General features: G+C 44.3%; 1 protein-coding gene across 1 annotated transcript in view; it reads left to right on the top strand.

The window, feature by feature from the left end:
* The window catches only part of LOC106566015 (metabotropic glutamate receptor 4), a 281,330-nt gene that overhangs the window by 237,896 nt on the left and 26,076 nt on the right, over positions 1 to 17,358 (top strand). Inside the window, exons 8-9 of the mRNA XM_014133787.3 lie at positions 3,444 to 3,580; positions 4,497 to 5,432. Of these exons, the coding sequence (XP_013989262.1) occupies positions 3,444 to 3,580; positions 4,497 to 5,432 (1,073 nt within the window). The remainder of the gene's footprint in view (positions 1 to 3,443; positions 3,581 to 4,496; positions 5,433 to 17,358) is intronic.

Raw genomic sequence — 17,358 nt, 5'->3', positions numbered from 1 at the left:
TATTGTAGTCAGTACTGTAGCCTGTACTGTGGCCTGTACTGTAGCCTGTACTGTAGCCTGTCCCTAAATCTGTGTGATCTTCAACCAGCTTATCTTACTATTGTTGTCATGCCATGTATGACAAGACTGTATTGCAACAGCATGCCTGCATGACAACGATAGTCTGAGAAGTTGGCTAAAACTCATACATATATGAGGACATGCATGCCAGAAGGCATGCCATGAACATACAGTCCATCTAGAGAAAGGCCTGGTTAAGAGATGCCAATAATCTCTGGGCCAACCTCAGATTGGAGCAGCAAGCATGACCAAAAGACCATAAACTGTTAAATGTAATTAGATCTGCAGTGGCAGGCTGTGGTGCCACATTAGTGTCTGAAAGGACCAATGTGGCAGTCAGGATCCATTTTCCTTTCACAGTGACAGCATGGTGCCAGTGCCATGCGATGGGCTACGGCCTCAAAGCCTTAACACGCCCTAATACACAGCTCCAACTGAGCCAGTGGGAAAGCTATGTGCCTTTTTGTAAAAAAAAAATAGCAATGGAAAAATACTATGATTATAATCCCAGATACAAACGATACAAATGATTACACTCATGGAGAGTGCTTTTTAAACATATCTCCTTCATAAATAACATCTGCTGTAATCCCTCTCATCTGCTTCTTTTGCTGTGAGATTTGGGGCTGCATTGTCACTGAGGCACGGCTGAGCACACAGTAATGCCTTAATCCAGAGGGGTTGGCTCATCGAGATGTGGATTAGGCTGCTGCATACGTCTTCCGCCTGACGCTAAACAAAGAGAAGGAAAAAGCATAATCATCAGCAGAAATCCAAACCGCCGAGATCATCCACGCTTTCCCCCTTGTTTGTAAGATGGGACACCCATTGTGCTTGGGGAGACTTGTTGATAAACCCGGCATGAAAAGAGAAATGCCAGCGCTTTGGTGTGCTGCTGCATGTTCAAACTTGAGTTTTGAAGTGGAAGTCGATAGGGACTTATTCCTCTTTGAATCCTCAGCAGTGGCGGTTCTAGACCATTTCCTAGACCATTTCAACTGGGGGGGCCAAGCTGGGGCCAGTTATACTGTTAGAGGGGGCAGTTACATTAGACGTTATTGTTGTCATTTCGTTTTCTTCACTGCATTGCAGGCATTAGCAGGCAAAAGACCATGATCATAATCATCATCGTTGCCGCTGTCTAATAACGGATGTAAAAAAAAGAACGATAGCAAAAAATTGTTATCTAAAAATTATTTCATACTCCACATTTAGGGGGGCCACAAGGGGGTCGAAAATTGTCCCCCCCCCCCCCCCCCCCCAGAACTGCTAGTGATCCTCAGCAGAGAGCAGTGATGCTATACTTAATATCTTCAAAGGGGCATCTTAAGGAAGTAAATGTTGTTGTGTAGTTTAAATAATTGATAATATCTCAAAGGAGAATCTCAGGAAAATATGTCGTTGTGTATTGTTTGTTGTGTAGTGGTGACTGATTTGTTGATGGTGAGAATTTGCAGACATTTGGCTTCTAAGTCATGTGACATACCATTACTATAGTTCGAATGGCAAAACATATTGGGGAAAAACACCAACAAAGAATTTCAGTGTGCGATAACACTACACAGTAACACATTGTAGTTTGACATTATTCTCACAAAAGCTGTTTCCCAAAATCCCCCCACCCACAGTTCTCACTTAGAGAATGGAAGAAAACATTTTAATAGATGACTGAAGAGATGATTTGACTAGGCAGAAACCCCTAGACAGAACAGACCAGAGAGAGAATATACAATCAGCATATCCCACTTATTCTCTCCTCACCCCACAAGTTACATTTCAAACTTTCTTGAATAGAGAAGTTGAATTTTCATATTTATTTTGGTTACCTCCCTACATTTGCATATTCTGCTTTGACTTTTTTGTATATATATTTTTTTGCTCAACCTTATTAAGAAGGAAAGAAATTCCACAATTGAACTTTTAACAAGGCACACCTGTTAATTGAAATACATTCCAGGTGACAACCTCATGAAGCTGGTTGAGAGAATGCCAAGAGTGTGCAAAGCTGTCATCAAAGGGTGGCTACTTTGAAGAATCTCAAATATATTTTGATTTGTTTAACACTTAAAAAAAAAATATATATATATATATATATATATATATATATATATATTGGTATATATAACGGTTGTGTTGTGAGAAGGTAGAAGTGGAATACAGAAGATAGACCTATTTGGAAAAAGACCAAGTCCATATTATGGTAAGAGCAGCTCAAAAAGGCAAGGAGAAACGACAGTCCATCACTACTTTAAGACATGAAGGTCAGTCATTCCAGAAAATTTCAAAAACTTTGAAAGTTTCTTCAAGTGTAGTCGCAAAAACCATCAAGCGCTATGATGAATCTGGCTCTCATGAGGACCGCCACAGGAAAGGAAGACCCAGAGTTACCTTTGCTGCAGAGGACAAGTTCATTAGAGTTACCAGCCTCAGAAATTGCAGCCCAAATAAATGCTTCACAGAGTTCAAGTAAACGACACATCTCAACTTCAACTGTTCAGAGGAGACTGCGTGAATCAGGCCTTCATTGTTGAATTGCTGCAAAGAAACCACTACTAAAGGACACCAATAATAAGAAGAGACTTGCTTGTGCCAAGAAACACGAGCAATGGACATTAGACCGGTGGGAATCTGTCCTTTGGTCTCATGTGTTCAAATTTGCGATTTTTGGTTCCAACCGCCGTGTCTTTGTGAGACACAAACTAGGTGAACGGATGATCTCTGCATGTGTGGTTCCCACCGTGAAGCATGGAGGAGGAGGTGTGTTGGTGTGGGGTGCTTTGCTGGTGACACTGTCTGTGATTTGTTTAGAATTCAAAGCACACTTAACCAGTATGGCTACCACAGTATTCTGCAGTGATACGCCATCCCATCTGGTTTGCGCTTAGTGGGACTATCATTTGTTTTCCAACAGGACAATGACCCACCTCCAGGCTGATTAAGGGCTATTTGATCAAGAAGAAGAGTGATGGAGTGCTGCGTCAGTTGACCTGGCCTCCACAATCACCCAACCTCAACCCAGTTGAGATGGTTTGGGATGAGTTGGGCTGCAGAGTGAAGGAAAAGGAGCCAACAAGTGCTCATCATATGTGGGAACTCCTTCAAGACTGTTGGAAAAGCATTCCAGGTGAAGCTGGTTGATAGAATGCCATGAGTGTGCAAAGCTGTCATCAAGACAAAGTGTGGCTACTTTGAAGAATCTCAAATATATATATATTTGTTTAACAGTTTTTTGGTTACTACATGATTCCATATGTGTTATTTCATAGTTGTGATGCCTTCAATATTATTCTACAATGTAGAAAATAGTAAAAATAAAGAAAATGTATATATATATATTACAATTCAAACTAATGCTTTCACTCTCTCTCTCCTCTGTCCTTCAGGCATAGCTGGCAACCCAGTGCTCTTCAATGAGAATGGAGACGCCCCTGGTCGCTATGAGATTTATCAGTACCAGATCAGAAACAGAACAGCCGAGTACAAAATCATAGGCCACTGGACCGAACAGCTCTATCTGAATGTAAGCATTTATTTTTTATATATTTAATATGCAGATACAGTACTTTAGTTATATTATCGGACTTATGCCCTCCAAATGACCTTTACCTGTTTCACCATTTGGTGTCAGTGGTTCTCCTCCCAAAGAAGCTTTGATGGGATGTTGTAGTCTGTCGGTTCTACTTTAGTGCTTCCTTTGCTCAGTAATTCCTCCTAAACCATTAGCTACTGCTTTGTGCACATGTCTTCAATGGTGCAAACATCCAGAGGGTGATTTAATGATTAACAACAAGTGACTGGGATGAAAAGAAACCAATAAGAGCTTAAAAACAGACACCATCCACTGTCTTGGTGAAACAAAACGGTGGAGTTGTGGACAGCGGAGGTTACAAAGCTATAACAATGAATTACATGAAGCCGGTCCTGCAAATAATGTTTGAATGGAATATGAAGAGATGGCCTTGGGCAAAGAAAGATTGAAAGAAAAAAGAAACGCGTTTCCATGGAGTTGACCTGGGTCTGTACCTCAACGCTGTGTGAATGGTGGAAGACAGTGAATGTTGTTGTAAATGTGGTGTAAATGCTAGTCCTGCGGTGTGCGCCAATTCTCTTTCCAAAGGAGCTTTTAGTTTAATAGGATTCTTATAGCTGTTAATTAAATACACATTTGGGGATGCGTTTTCTGCCTATGAATTTAACAACCACCATTGATGGCAAAAAAGTTAATAACATAACACTAAATATATCCTTTCAATAAGACAAATAGTGATTATATGTAATAGACTTTTTAATGGAGAGGAGAAAGAAGCCCCAAAACTAACTGTATGCCAGTGGTAATTGCCATTAAGCATGAATGGGTTACAAGTTTATGGGTTACAGTGTTAGTTATTTGTGAAGTGTTTGACTGTACCCCTCATCTCCTCTTCATCCCCCCTCAGATCCGAGCAATGCACTGGCCAGGTGGAGGTCGTCAGATCCCTTTCTCCATCTGCAGCCACCCCTGCCAGGCCGGAGAGCGCAAGAAGATAGTGAAGGGCATCCCTTGCTGCTGGCACTGCGAGCGCTGCAACGGCTACCAGTACCAGTCAGACACCTACAGCTGCAAGATGTGTCGCTTTGACCTGCGTCCCAACGAGAACCACACTGCCTGCCGTCCCATCCCCATTGTCAAGCTGGAGTGGAGCTCCCCATGGGCCATCATCCCTGTCCTCATCTCCGTGGCGGGCATCATGGCCACTCTGTTCGTGGTGGTCACCTTCGTCCGCTACAACGACACACCCATCGTCAAGGCGTCAGGCCGCGAGCTCAGCTACGTTCTGCTGACTGGTATCTTCATGTGCTATGCCACCACCTTCCTCATGATTTCTGCCCCTGATGTTGGCATCTGCTCCCTCAGACGGATCTTCCTGGGTCTGGGGATGAGTATCAGCTACGCAGCCCTGCTCACCAAGACTAACCGCATCTACCGCATCTTCGAGCAGGGATCTATGTCGGTGAGCGCCCCCAGGTTCATCTCCCCAGCCTCCCAGCTGGTCATCACCTTCAGCCTGACTTTGGTGCAGCTACTGGGGGTGTGTATCTGGTTTGTGGTAGACCCGTCTCAGGCCATCATCGACTACGAGGACCAGCGCACGGCCAATCCGGACATGGCCCGTGGCGTGCTCAAATGTGACATCTCTGACCTTTCACTGATCTGCCTGCTGGGTTACAGCATGCTGCTCATGGTCACCTGCACAGTGTACGCCATCAAGACCCGGGGGGTGCCGGAGACCTTCAACGAGGCCAAGCCCATCGGCTTCACCATGTACACCACCTGTATAGTCTGGCTGGCCTTCATTCCCATCTTCTTTGGCACCTCCCAGTCCACAGAGAAGGTAAGATCTGGCTGGCCTTCATCCCCATCTTCTTTGGCACCTTCCAGTCCACAGAGAAGGTCCACTCAGAGTTGTCTTCTTTCTTGGTCTGTTCATTTTCTGTTGTTGTTGATATGCAAAAGGACAGCATTAGCAGAAATATGATTCTACAGACCATGTCTATCTCTTTCTCAGTTGAAACATATTTATTTTTTATAATGCTTTGTTTATAGAGAGGCAATTGTACCTTTGTTCATCATGGACGGACTGTGCTGGTCAGTCAGTGTCCTGTAGATGGACATGGCTGGATGAAAATAGCATTACGCTATGGTATGCATGAGCGTTTTCTGGCAGAGCTTAACTTCTTTGGGCTAGGGGGCAGTATTTTCACATCCGGATAAAAAACGTACCCGATTTAATCTGTTTACTACTCCTGCCCAGTAACTAGAATATGCATATAATTATTGGCTTTGGATAGAAAACACCCTAAAGTTTCTAAAACTGTTTGAATGGTGTCTGTGAGTATAACAGAACTCATTTGGCAGGCAAAAACCTGAGAAGGTTTCATGCAGGAAGTGGCCTGTCTGACAAGGTGTTGTTGTTCTTGCTTCTGTTTATTGAAGAGTCAGGATCTTAGCTGTAACGTGACACTTCCTACGGCTCCAATAGGCTCTCAGAGCCAATAGGCTCTCAGAGCATGAATGGGTTACAACGAATTCGTCCCGCCTAGCCCAGAGAGGTTAAAGGGTGGTGAATTTTGCTGTTATACTCTGTGTCAGAACACCAATTTTCATTTTGTAGTCAAAGATTTAATCACCCCTGCAGTCTTGGTTTGATGAAGACTAAAATGACATGCAAAATATTGTATAATTCTATGACTTATATCTGAGATTCTATTCAATTGAGGAGGCCATTCATTTTGGAATATCAAAACTTCTCATCTGAAGACAAAAGACATGCAGAGCATTTGAAGAGAATTCCCCTGAGCTCTGCAAGCCCTTTGCCTACAGTAGACTACTTGTGATTCTGTGACATGTGTATGTGACGGCTGTGTACTACAGCTGACCGATGAGTTGTTTACACAACCACAGCGTTCCCACTTGTGTCATCTTGTCAAATTAATGAGCCTGGCCTGGTGAGCTGCAAATCCACTGGAAACACTGGGATTCATACCTCGTGTCAAATTTTATTAACAATTTAGATTTGATAAACCTGCCCGTTTATACCTGGTTCTAACATCCGTCCTCTAACAACCGGCAAAAAATGTATCATAAGGAATAAGGTTTTGAAATTTCGAGGTATAAGGAGGTATAAGAAAGCTCAGGAAATATTTTAGTTTTTGGGACACATATTTAACCACTTATTTGTGTCACAAAACTACCTCTATACTTCCATTAGTTTGTATCATTAGTTTGTACCTTCTGAAGAGTCTTGTGACACTTGTGGGGGTCGTAGAGCAAAACACCATCATGTTCGTGAGAGTCTACCCTTTCCATAGTGGGGTCATATTAGTTTGTAGCGCAAACGGTTCAGAAGCTACAGGCAATGGGCACATAAGCAATATGAATTCAGACTAGTCCAAACCGTACAGACGTTTTTGTGAGAAGATCGATTGTCGGATGTCTCACGGTCTGACAAACGCTGCTGTAGCTCGGCTACCTTCCACCGCAGATGTGGAAGGCCGACAGGCGGATGTGGTGGATTGAGACGCAACCCATGCAAAAAACTGATAACTCTATCTTAAACTGATGGACTTTGATGGGGATTTTTAAAATGATATTACTTAAATTGACACAGGGATGTGTTAATAGACTCTTATTAAAGTCACCATTGGTCTCATGGTGAAATCCCTGAGTGGTTTCCTTCTTCTCTTGCAATTGAGTTAGGAAGGACACTTGTAACTTTGTGGTGACTGGGTGTATTGATATACCATCCAAAGGGTAATTAATAAATTCACCATGCTCAAAGGGATATTCAATTTCTGCTTTTTGTCACCCATCTACCAATAGATGCCCTTCTTTGTGAGGCATTGGAAAATCTCCCTGGTCTTTGAGGTTGAATCTTTATTTGAAATTCACATGCTTGACTGAGGGACCTTACAGATAATTGTATGTGTGGGGTACAGAGATGAGGTAGTCATTCAAAAAACATGTTAAACACATTGTTGCATACTTATTATCTGACTTGTTAAGCAAATGTTTACTCCTGAAGTTATTTAGGCATGCCATTAGAAAGGGGTTGAATACTTAATGACTCAAGATATTTCACCTTTACATTTTTTATTAAAACCTGATATGGATAGGGGGCAGTATTTTCACGGCCGGATGAAAAAACGTACCCGATTTAAACTGGTTACTACTCTTGCCCAGAAATGAGAATATGCATATTATTAGTAGATTTGGATAGAAAACACTCTGAAGGTTCTAAAACTGTTTGAATGGTGTCTGAGTATAACAGAACTCATATGGCAGGCAAAAACCTGAGAAAAATTCGCCCAGGAAGTGTAGGATCTGAGAAATGTAGTTCTTCTTTCTAGTCCCTTTTGAAACTAAAGTATCTGTGCTGTTGCACTTTCTAAGGCTTCCATTGGCTGTCTAAAGCCTTCAGAAAGTGGATTGAGCCTTCTCCTGTCTCTGGGCAGAGTATAGGAGCTCAGTTACTGAGTGGTCTTCCTGAGGACGAAGAGATTGGATATGCGCATTCCCGCGAGCATGCTGTTTTTTCTTTTCCTCCTTGAATGAATACACTATTGTCCGGTTGGAATATTATCGCAATTTTACGTTAAAAATACCATAAAAATTGATTTTAAACAGCGTTTGACATGCTTCTAAGTACGGTAATGGAACATTTAGACTTTTTGTGTCTCGAATTGCGCTCGCGCGTTACTCTTTGGATAGTGACCTGATAGCACAAACAAAACGGAGGTATTTGGACATAACTATGGATTATTTTGAAGAAAAACAACATTTCTTGTGGAAGTAGTCGTCCTGGGAGTGCATTCTGACGAAGATCAGCAAAGGTAATACAATATTTCTAATACTAATTCTGAGTTTAGTGTGCTCCGAACTTGGCGGGTGTCAAAATAGCTAGCCGTGATGGCTGAGCTATGTACTCAGAATATTGAAAAATGTGCTTTCGCCGAAAAGCTATTTTAAAATCTGACACAGCGATTGCATAACGGAATTCTGTATCTATAATTGTTATGTATTTTGTCAACGTTTATGATGTGTAACGACGGTCGTCAGGAATGGACCAAGGCGCAGCGGGTTGAGTGCTCATAATTAACTTTAATATAAACACTTACACAAACAAAACAAAACAAAACGATGGACGACGAATACAGACTTGACGGCAAAATACAGCAATTCAAGTGACAACCTCCCAAAAATTACAAACACAAACACACCCTAATATATAAGACTCTCAATCAAAGGCAACTAGACAACACCTGCCTTCAATTGAGAATCCACACCCCAAGTAACTAAACATAGAACCAGACTAACTAGAAAGAACATAGACTAACAGAGCAGTGAGCAAAAAACCCCGGAATACATAAATCTACTACCCTCTACATAATACACACCCCGAACCACATAAACCAAATACCCTCTGCCACGTCCTGACCAGCCGACACTAACAAAATAACCCTCATACTGGTCAGAACGTGACATTACACCCCCCCCCCCCCCCCCCCAAAGGTGCAGACCCCGGATGCACCTCACACACAAAAAAACAACAACAACAAATAACCCCCAAAACACTAATAAATCCCCAAAAGTACATGGGAGGGAAGGGAGGGTGGCCACCGTCACCGACGGTGCTCCTGCAACACCCCCCCCAACCCCAATACTCCCCCCTCAGGAGGTGGCTCAGGAGCCGGACGCAGACCCCACTCCACCCCTGGCTCACTCCCCTCATAAACTGTCTCTACAGTGATGTCCCTCCCTGTCGACCCCGGACTGTAGGGTGACTCTAGGAGCTCTGGACTGTAGGGTGACTCTAGGAGCTCTGGACTGTAGGAAGACTCTAGGAGCTCTGGACTGTAGACAGACTCACTTGGTTCTGGACTGTAGCCAGACTCACTCGGCTCTGAACAGTGGGCCGTCTCACCTGGTTCCGAACAGTGGGCCGTCTCTCTCCGGGGCACTGTCGCCGGAAGTTCTGGACGAGGCACTGTTGCCGGAAGTTCTGGACGAGGCACTGTTGCCGGAAGTTCTGGACTGTAGCCAGACTCACTCGGCTCTGAACAGTGGGCCGTCTCACCTGGTTCCGAACAGTGGGCCGTCGCTCTCCGGGGCACTGTCGCCGGAAGCTCTGGACGAGGCACTGTTGCCGGAAGTTCTGGACGAGGCACTGTTGCCGGAAGGCCTGGTGCGTGGGGCTGGCTTAGGACGTGCCAGACTAAGGACACGCACCACATGGCTAGTACGAGGAACATGGACAGGACGAGCTGGACTGGGCTGACGCACTGAAGCCTGGTGCGTGGTGCTGGTAATGGAGGTACCATACTGGAGACACGCACCTTAGGGCTAGTGCTCTGAGCGGGAACAGGACGTACTGGACTGGGCTGACGCACTGGAAGCCTGATGCGTGGTGCTGGTACTGGATATGCCAGACTGGAAACACACACCTTAGGGCTAGTGCGTGGAGCGGGAACAGGACATACTAGACTGGGCTGACGCACTGGAAGCCTGGTGGGTGGTGCTGGTACTGGATAAGCCAGCCTGGAAACACACACCTTAGGGCTAGTGCGTGGAGCGGGAACAGGACGTACTGGACTGGGCTGACGCACTGGAAGCCTGGTGCGTGGTGCTGGTACTGGATATGCCAGCCTGGAAACACACACCTTAGGGCTAGTGCGTGGAGCGGGAACAGGACGTACTGGACTGGGCTTACGCACTGGAAGCCTGGTGCGTGGTGCTGGTACTGGATATGCCAGCCTGGAAACACACACCTTAGGGCTAGTGAGTGGAGTGGGAACAGGACGTACTGGACTGGGCTGACGCACTGGAAGCCTGGTGCGTGGTGCTGGTACTGGATATGCCAGCCTGGAAACACACACCTTAGGGCTAGTGTGTGGAGCGGGAACAGGACATACTGGACTGGGCTGACGCACTGGAAGCCTGGTGCGTGGTGCTGGTACTGGATATGCCAGCCTGGAAACACACACCTTAGGGCTAGTGCGTGGAGCGGGAACAGGACGTACTGGACTGGGCTGACGCACTGAAAGCCTAGTGCGTGGTGCTGGTACTGGATATGCCAGCTTTGACACACACACCTTAGGGCTAGTGCGTGGAGCGGGAACAGGATATATTGGACCGTGAAAGCGCACTGGCGGTCTCGAGCGCAGTACTGGCTCCACCCTTCCTGGCTGGATGCCCGCTTTCCCCTGACAAATGCGGGGCGCAGGTACTGCGCACACCGGCCTGTGAATACTAGGCCTCAACGCCGTGCACCTCACTCCAACGCACGGGACCTGACTAATACTAGGCTGCCCCCAATAAGCATGGGGATTTGGATTGCGGCTCAATCCTGGCCCTGCCAAACTACCCGTGTGCCCCCCAAAAAAATATTCTTGGGGCTGCCTCTCCGGCTTAATAGCCAGTCGTCTTCCCCTGTAGCGTTCCCAGTCTTCGCTCCATTTTTTCCATGGGCCCTCTCCGGCCATAATCTGTTCCCATGTCCATTTCTCCCGTTGGTCCAACTCAAATTCCCTTTGCTCCACTAAGTCCACCTGTTGCTCCTTCCTCTGCTGCTTGGTCCGGATTTGGTGGGAGGTTCTGTAACGACGGTCGTCAGGAATGGACCAAGGCGCAGCGGGTTGAGTGCTCATAATTAACTTTAATATAAACACTTACACAAACAAAACAAAACGATGGACGACGAATACAGACTTGACGGCAAAAGACAGCAATTCAAGTGACAACCTCCCACAAATTACAAACACACCCTAATATATAGGACTCTCAATCAAAGGCAACTAGACAACACCTGCCTTCAATTGAGTCCACACCCCAATTAACTAAACATAGAACCAGACTAACTAGAAAGAACATAGACTAACAGAGCAGTGACCAAAAAACCCCGGAATACATAAATCAACTACCCTCTACATAATACACACCCCGAACCACATAAACCAAATACCCTCTGCCACGTCCTGACCAGCCTACACTAACAAAATAACCCTCATACTGGTCAGAACGTGACATGATGAGTATTTTGTAAATTTACCGGAAGTTTTTGGTGGGAATACATTTTCTGAACATCACGTGCCAATGTAAAAAGCTGTTTTTGGATATAAATATGAACTTGATTGAAGAAAACATGCATGTATTTTATAACATAATGTCCTAGGAGTGCCATCTGATGAAGATCATCAAAGGCTAGTGCTTCATTTAGCTGTGTTTTGGGTTTTATTGACATATATGCTTGCTCGGAAAATGGCTGTGTGGTTATTTTGGTCTATGTACTCTCCTAACATAATCGAATGTTTTGCTTTCGCTGTAAAGCCTTTTTGAAATCGGACAACGTGGTTGGATTCAGGAGAGGTTTATCTTTCAAATGGTGTAAAATAGTCATATGTTTGAAAAATTGAAATTATTGGATTTTTGAGGTTTTGTATTTCGCGCCATGCGATCCCATTGGCTGTTGGCTAGGGGTTCCGCTGGCGGAATGGGGTTCCGCTAGCAGAACGCCTAGATGTAGGTTAAAAATGAGGTTAAAAATGATTCAGTCCTGGTTAAAAACAAGTTGTCATCAAATTGGATTTGATAACATTTCCAATATCCTCGCTCACATGGAAATTCTGTAAGAGTAATGTATATGCCAATTATTTGATGGTCCCACCACATTCTAACTTTTGGTGCCAGCAAGCATGCTATACAAAAAGTAGTCAAGACGACTAGCTTCATTGAGCCTCCGCCATGTACGGTGTGCAAAGCTGTCATCAAGGCAAAGGGTGGCTACTTTGAAGAATCTAAAATCTAAAATAAAAATGTTTAACACTTTTTTGGTTACTACATGATTCCATGTGTTATTTCATAGTTTTGATGTCTTCACTATTATTCTACAATGTAGAAAATAGGACAAATAAAGTAAAACCCTTGAATGAGTAGGTGTGTCCAAACTTTTGACTGGTAGTGTATATCTAACTAGGTCAGTATATTTAAGCCTCCATATATCCACTAGTTGTCACACCCTGATCTGTTCCACCTGTCCTTGTGATTGTCTCTACCCCCCTCCAGGTGTCGCCCACCTTCCCCATTATCCCCTGTGTATTATACCTGAGTTCTCTGTTTGTCCGTTGCCAGTTCGTCTTGTTCGTCAAGTCAACCAGCGTTTTTGTTCTCAACGCCTGCTTTTCCCAGTCTCTCTTTTTCTCGCCCTCCTGGTTTTGACCCTTGCCGGTCCTGACTCTGAGCCCGCCTGCCTGACCACTCTGTCTGCCCCTGACCCTGAGCCTGCCTGCCAACCTGTACCTTTGTCCCACCTCTAGATTGTTTGACCTCTGCCTACCCTGACCCTGAGCCTGCCTGCCGTCCGGTACCGTTGCCCCACCTCTGGTTCACTGACCCCTACCTGTCTTGACCTGTCTTTTGCCTGCCCCTGTTGGAAAATTAAACCATTGTCAATTTGACGTGTCTGCATCTGGGAGTTACCTTGATTCCTGATACTAGTTCCAATATATCCATGATATCCGTGATTTCCTTAAGTGCATGACGGTGATAGTTTGTAGTGTGTTATCCTTTATGATCCATTAAGGTATTTAAAACTGTATCATAATCTCCCACCATATTAATAGAGTATTGTATTGGTTCTAGGCTTGATAAAGTATTATATATATATATATACTTTCAAAGAAGTGTGGATCATCATTATTTTGACCGCATAGATTAATGAGCCAAATATGTTAATAGTCCAGTAGCATATTTAAAAGAATCCATCTACTTTGCGGATCTGTTGGGACAATTTGCACATTTGGTTCAAAATGATTGTTTGTTAATATCATCACCCCTTGGCAGACCAACCCTATCCACCTGGATACTAGGGCTTTTGAGAGATTGAGACCCATCGTTTAAAAAGAGCCCACAGCGCCGCCTATAGAACAGAAGCAGATTAACAGCCAAAAGCATTTCCAACGCCCTCACCTCGATTGTATTGTATCCTGTTATTTAAAAAAGTAGCTATATATTAAAAAATCTTGCATATCTTAATTTATTTCCACAATTAACAAATAGTATGCGTAATAGTGTAAGCATTTCAAACGAAGGACCTATAAACCGGATTGTCATTAGGAAAAAAAAAAACATTTTTGGCAAGCAATTATTGTTTGGGAAACAATTATTATAATTCATCCTCTGCTGTTCCTATCATCATTACCTCTTAGCAATAGATGTGGGATACATACACACACTCTCCCCACCCTTCCCCGAAAAACAACCACAAGTTCAGATGTTAAACAGTTGTTCCATCCCTGAGCTCAACTCAAGAGAAGACTTGATGTGCAAATATGTACTGTATACAGTTGTAGCTGTTTGAGAAGGCATGCAACATTGAGCAAGAATGAGGAGTATGATTTAATAACTTTGTAAAATGTATGAAATCACATACAAGTCATAAAGCTTAAGTTACAAGGCATTCACAAGCATAACAAGGTATTATTCTAGGCATGATCAGAGAAGGAGGGAGAGAAGTCAAAGCCTGAAAGGCCATGCCTGAAGAGTCCCTGAGGTGGAGAGAGAAAGAGAGAGAGTATCTCACCAGCCCAGGTCAGGAACAAGGAAAGAGTGAGAACAATGAATCTAAGACACTTTTATAACATCAATCAAATCAATCAAATCAATCAATCAAATTTATTTTTATATAGCCCTTCGTACATCAGCTGATATCTCAAAGTGCTGTACAGAAACCCAGCCTAAAACCCCAAACAGCAAGCAAAGCATGTGAAAGAAGCACGGTGGCTAGGAAAAACTCCCTAGGAAAAACTCCCTAGAAAGGCCAAAAACCTAGGAAGAAACCTAGAGAGGAACCAGGCTATGAGGGGTGGCCAGTCCTCTTCTGGTTGTGCAGGGTGGATATTATAACAGAACATGGTCAAGATGTTAAAATGTTAAAATGTTCATAAATGACCAGCATGGTCAAATAATAATAATCATAGTAGTTGTCGAGGGTGCAACAAGCACGTCCGGTGAACAGGTCAGGGTTCCATAGCCGCAGGCAGAACAGTTGAAACTGGAGCAGCAGCACGGCCAGGTGGACTGGGGACAGCAAGGAGTCATCATACCAGGTAGTCCTGAGGCATGGTCCTAGGGCTCAGGTCCTCCGAGAGAAAGACAGAAAGAGAGAAAGAGAGAATTAGAGAGAGCATATTTAAATTCACACAGGACACCGGATAAGACAAGAGAAATACTCCAGATGTAACAGACTGACCCTAGCCCCCCGACACATAAACTACTGCAGCATAAATACTGGAGGCTGAGACAGGAGGGATCAGAAGACACTGTGGCCCCATCCGATGATACCCCCGGACAGGGCCAAACAGGCAGGATATAACCCCACCCACTTTGCCAAAGCACAGCCCCCACACCACTAGAGGGATGTCTCCAACCACCAACTTACCGTCCTAAGACAATGCCGAGTATAGCCCACAACGATCTCCGCCATGGCACAACCCAAGGGGGGGGCGCCAACCCAGACAGGAAGACCACGTCAGTGACTCAACCCACTCAAGTGACGCACCCCTCCCATGGACGGCATGGAAGAACACCAGTAAGCCAGTGACTCAGCCCCTGTAAAAGGGTTAGAGGCAGAGAATCCCAGTGGAAAGAGGGGAACCGGCAAGGCAGAGACAGCAAGGGCGGTTCGTTGCTCCAGCCTTTCCGTTCACCTTCACACTCCTGGGCCAGACTATACTTAATCATAGGACCTACTGAAGAGATAAGTCTTCAGTAAAGACTTAAAGGTTGAGACTGAGTCTGCGTCTCTCACATTGGTAGGCAGACCATTCCATAAAAATGGAGCTCTATAGGAGAAAGCCCTACCTCCAGCCGTTTGCTTAGAAATTCTAGGGACAATTAGGAGGCCTGCGTCTTGTGACCGTAGCGTACGTGTAGGTATGTACGGCAGGACCAAATCGGAAAGATAGGTAGGAGCAAGCCCATGTAATGCTTTGTAGGTTAGCAGTAAAACCTTGAAATCAGCCCTTGCCTTAACAGGAAGCCAGTGTAGGGAGGCTAGCACTGGAGTAATATGATCAAATTTCTAGGTTCTAGTCAGGATTATAGCAGCCGTATTTAGCACTAACTGAAGTTTATTTAGTGCTTTATCCGGGTAGCCGGAAAGTAGAGCATTACAGTAGTCCAGCCTAGAAGTAACAAAAGCATGGATTAATTTTTCTGCGTCATTTTTGGACAGAAAGTTTCTGATTTTTGCAGTGTTACGTAGATGGAAAAAAGCTGTCCTTGAAACAGTCTTGATATGTTCTTCAAAAGAGAGATCAGGGTCCAGAGTAACGCCGAGGTCCTTCACAGTTTTATTTGAGACGACTGTACAACCATCCAGATTAATTGTCAGATTCAACAGAAGATCTCTTTGTTTCTTGGGACCTAGAACAAGCATCTCTGTTTTGTCCGAGTTTAAAAGTAGAAAGTTTGCAGCCATCCACTTCTTTATGTCTGAAACACAGGCTTCTAGCGAGGGCAATTTTGGGGCTTCACCATGTTTCATTGAAATGTACAGCTGTGTGTCGTCCGCATAGCAGTGAAATTTAACATTATGTTTTCGAATGACATCCCCAAGAGGTAAAATATATAGTGAAAACAATAGTGGTCCTAAAACGGAACCTTGAGGAACACCGAAATTTACAATTGATTTGTCAGAGGACAAACCATTCACAGAGACAAACTGATATCTTTCCGACAGATAAGATCTAAACCAGGCCAGAACTTGTCCATGTAGACCAATTTGGGTTTCCAATCTCTCCAAAAGAATGTGGTGATCGATGGTATCAAAAGCGGCACTAAGATCTAGGAGCACGAGGACAGATGCAGAGCCTCGGTCTGACGTCATTAAAAGGTAATTTACCACCTTCACAAGTGCAGTCTCAGTGCTATGATGGGGTCTAAAACCAGACTGAAGTGTTTCAGTCTGGTTTTACATTCAAAAAGTGTTTCAGAGTTGTTTACATTCAAAATCTGAGTTGTTGAACCTTTAATCAGACATCAGACCTACAGGATGTGAAGACAACTGAACCTCTGCTACCCATAGGTGTGTCAAGAAGTGTTTGGTGAGATTAGACAGAGAGGGCAAAATTCCTGAGAAGACAATAAAATGTTTTACATAGAGTGTTGATTAGAGTCACTTCGGGTGATGGGCCACCGTACAGTATTGGTTCTTTCAAATACCTTTGAGTAATCGGTGGAGCCTGCCTGGATTTGAGTGTTAGATGAGTGGGGTTTGCACTCTTTGGGACTATTCTATGGGTTCTGTTGTGCCAGGTAAGCTGAAACAGTATTCAAAAGAACAAAAATCTTTTTTGAACCTCAGGTCTGCTGGGATGTACAGGTCAAATGGGACACTGGGAGAAATGGACGGAGGTTGAGTTTTTAGCACATAACTGTAGCTACAGTACAGTGCAGTGTACGGCTCCACAGCCTTCAGATAAAAACAATGGTTGAAATGAGTAGGTGGAAGTAGACAGCTATTAGGCAGTCAAACAAAGAACAGGGTCTTCGTAGCTGTCATGGAGAGCACTGTTTATCTACTCAGGGGTGAGAGGCCAGTGAATGGCTCTCACTGGCAGGGAGGATACTATCAGTGAGGTTGGAGTAAAACAACAGAAAGAGTGGGTCTAAAGAGCTACTATAATGTCATCATCATCATAGTCTTTCCACTGGATGAAAAAATTATAATAATATATTCTGCTCTGTTAACTTCTCTACGCAGC

The sequence above is a fragment of the Salmo salar genome, chromosome 12, assembly GCF_965601325.2.
Source record: "Salmo salar chromosome 12, fSalSal1, whole genome shotgun sequence".
NCBI lineage: Eukaryota > Metazoa > Chordata > Actinopteri > Salmoniformes > Salmonidae > Salmo > Salmo salar.
This window is presented reverse-complemented; position numbering and strand designations above follow the sequence as displayed.